Source organism: Salmo salar, chromosome ssa11, assembly GCF_905237065.1.
Source record: "Salmo salar chromosome ssa11, Ssal_v3.1, whole genome shotgun sequence".
Classification (NCBI taxonomy): domain Eukaryota; kingdom Metazoa; phylum Chordata; class Actinopteri; order Salmoniformes; family Salmonidae; genus Salmo; species Salmo salar.
Genome location: NC_059452.1, coordinates 111,642,398 through 111,644,897, shown reverse-complemented (window position 1 = coordinate 111,644,897; position 2,500 = coordinate 111,642,398). Strand labels below are relative to the sequence as shown.

The following is a 2,500-nucleotide window of genomic DNA, read 5'->3' as shown; positions in this document are numbered from 1 at the left end:
CTCTGTCTCCCTATATAGGCTCTATAACCTCTGTCTTCCTATATAGGCTCTATAACCTCTGTCCCCTATATAGGCTCTATAACCTCTGTCTCCCTATATAGGCTCTATAACCTCTGTCTTTCTATATAGGCTCTATAACCTGTCTTCCTATGTAGGCTCTATAACCTCTGTCTTCCTATATAGGCTCTATAACCTCTGTCTCCCTATATAGGCTCTATAACCTCTGTCTTCCTATGTAGGCTCTATAACCTCTGTCTTCCTATATAGGCTTTATATCCTCTGTCTTCCTATATAGGCTCTATAACCTGTCTTCCTATGTAGGCTCTATAACCTCTGTCTTCCTATATAGGCTCTATAACCTGTCTTCCTATGTAGGCTCTATAACCTCTGTCTTCCTATATAGGCTCTATAACCTCTGTCTCCCTATATAGGCTCTATAACCTCTGTCTTCCTATGTAGGCTCTATAACCTCTGTCTTCCTATATAGGCTCTATAACCTCTGTCTCCCTATATAGGCTCTATAACCTCTGTCTCCCTATATAGGCTCTATAACCTCTGTCTTCCTATATAGGCTCTATAACCTCTGTCCCCCTATATAGGCTCTATAACCTCTGTCTCCCTATATAGGCTCTATAACCTCTGTCTTCCTATATAGGCTCTATAACCTCTGTCTTCCTATATAGGCTCTATAACCTCTGTCTCCCTATATAGGCTCTATAACCTCTGTCTTCCTATATAGGCTCTATAACCTCTGTCTCCTTATATAGGCTCTATAACCTCTGTCTTCCTATATAGGCTCTATAACATCTGTTTTCCTATGTAGGCCCTATAACCTTTGTCTTCCTGTGTAGCTTCGAATAACCTTTGCATGTTTCCCTATGCAGGCTCTTTAACATCTATCTTTCTATGTAGTCTATATAAGCTGTCTTCCAATATAGGCTCTATAACCTCATGTATGTATGTATGTATGTATGTATGTATGTATGTATGTATGTATGTATGTATGTATGTATGTATGTATGTATGTATGTATGCATGTCTATGTAGTCTCTATAACCTCTATCTTTCTATGTAGTCTATATAACCTGTCTTCCAATATAGGCTCTATAACCTCTGTATGTATGTATGTATGTATGAATGTATGTCTATGTAGTCTCTATAACCTCTGTCTTCCTATGTAGGCTCTATAACCTGTCGTTAAGTGTGTACTACCAGCCGGAGGAGGGAGAGGAGGACCCCTTCATCTGCTCAGCAATTCGGGAGAACGGAATGTTGCGTTGCCATGACGTCCCGCCCTACAGCGAGGGAGGGGCTGAGTGCTCACTGCCCGCGCCCTCTCTCGGCGGGGAGGGCGGGGCCAGAGACGGCTGTGTGAACTGGAACCAGTACTATAACGTCTGTCGGCCCGGCAACGTCAACCCTCACAAAGGAGCGGTGAACTTTGACAACATAGCCTACGCCTGGATAGCCATCTTCCAGGTAGGACTGTACACACACAGCTATAGCCTAGCATGGATAGCCATATTCCAGGTAGGACTGTACACACACAGCTATAGCCTAGCATGGATAGCCATCTTCCAGGTAGGACTGTACACACACAGCTATAGCCTAGCATGGATAGCTATCTTCCAGGTAGGACTGTACACACACAGCTATAGCCTAGCATGGATAGCTATCTTCCAGATAGGACTGTACACACGCAGCTATAGCCTAGCATGGATAGCTATCTTCCAGGTAGGACTGTACACACACAGCTATAGCCTAGCATGGATAGCTATCTTCCAGGTAGGACTGTACACACACAGCTATAGCCTAGCATGGATAGCCATCTTCCAGGTAGGACTGTACACACACAGCTATAGCCTAGCATGGATAGCCATCTTCCAGGTAGGACTGTACACACACAGCTATAGCCTAGCATGGATAGCTATCTTCCAGGTAGGACTGTACACACACAGCTATAGCCTAGCATGGATAGCCATCTTCCAGGTAGGACTGTACACACACAGCTATAGCCTAGCATGGATAACCTCATCACTCAGAGCCAGGTATCTACCCAGCTATAGCCTAGCATGGATAACCTCATCACTCAGAGCCAGGTATATACCCAGCTATAGCCTAGCATGGATAACCTCATCACTCAGAGCCAGTTATATACCCAACTATAGCCTTGCATGGATAACCTCATCACTCAGAGCCAGGTATATACCCAGCTATAGCCTAGCATGGATAACCTCATCACTCAGAGCCAGGTATATACCCAGCTATAGCCTAGCATGGATATTCTCATCACTCAGAGCCAGGTATATACCCAGCTATAGCCTAGCATGGATAACCTCATCACTCAGAGCCAGGTATATACCCAGCTATAGCCTAGCATGGATATTCTCATCACTCAGAGCCAGGTATATACCCAGCTATAGCCTAGCATGGATAACCTCATCACTCAGAGCCAGGTATATACCCAGCCTAGCATGGGTAACCTCATCACTCAGTGCCA

General features: G+C 44.7%; 1 protein-coding gene across 1 annotated transcript in view; it reads left to right on the top strand.

Moving 5' to 3' along the window:
• LOC106595197 (voltage-dependent T-type calcium channel subunit alpha-1H-like) overlaps positions 1-2,500 on the top strand; it is a 137,719-nt gene that overhangs the window by 39,215 nt on the left and 96,004 nt on the right. Inside the window, 1 exon segment of the mRNA XM_045688929.1 lies at positions 1,182-1,479. Within this exon segment, the coding sequence (XP_045544885.1) occupies positions 1,182-1,479 (298 nt within the window).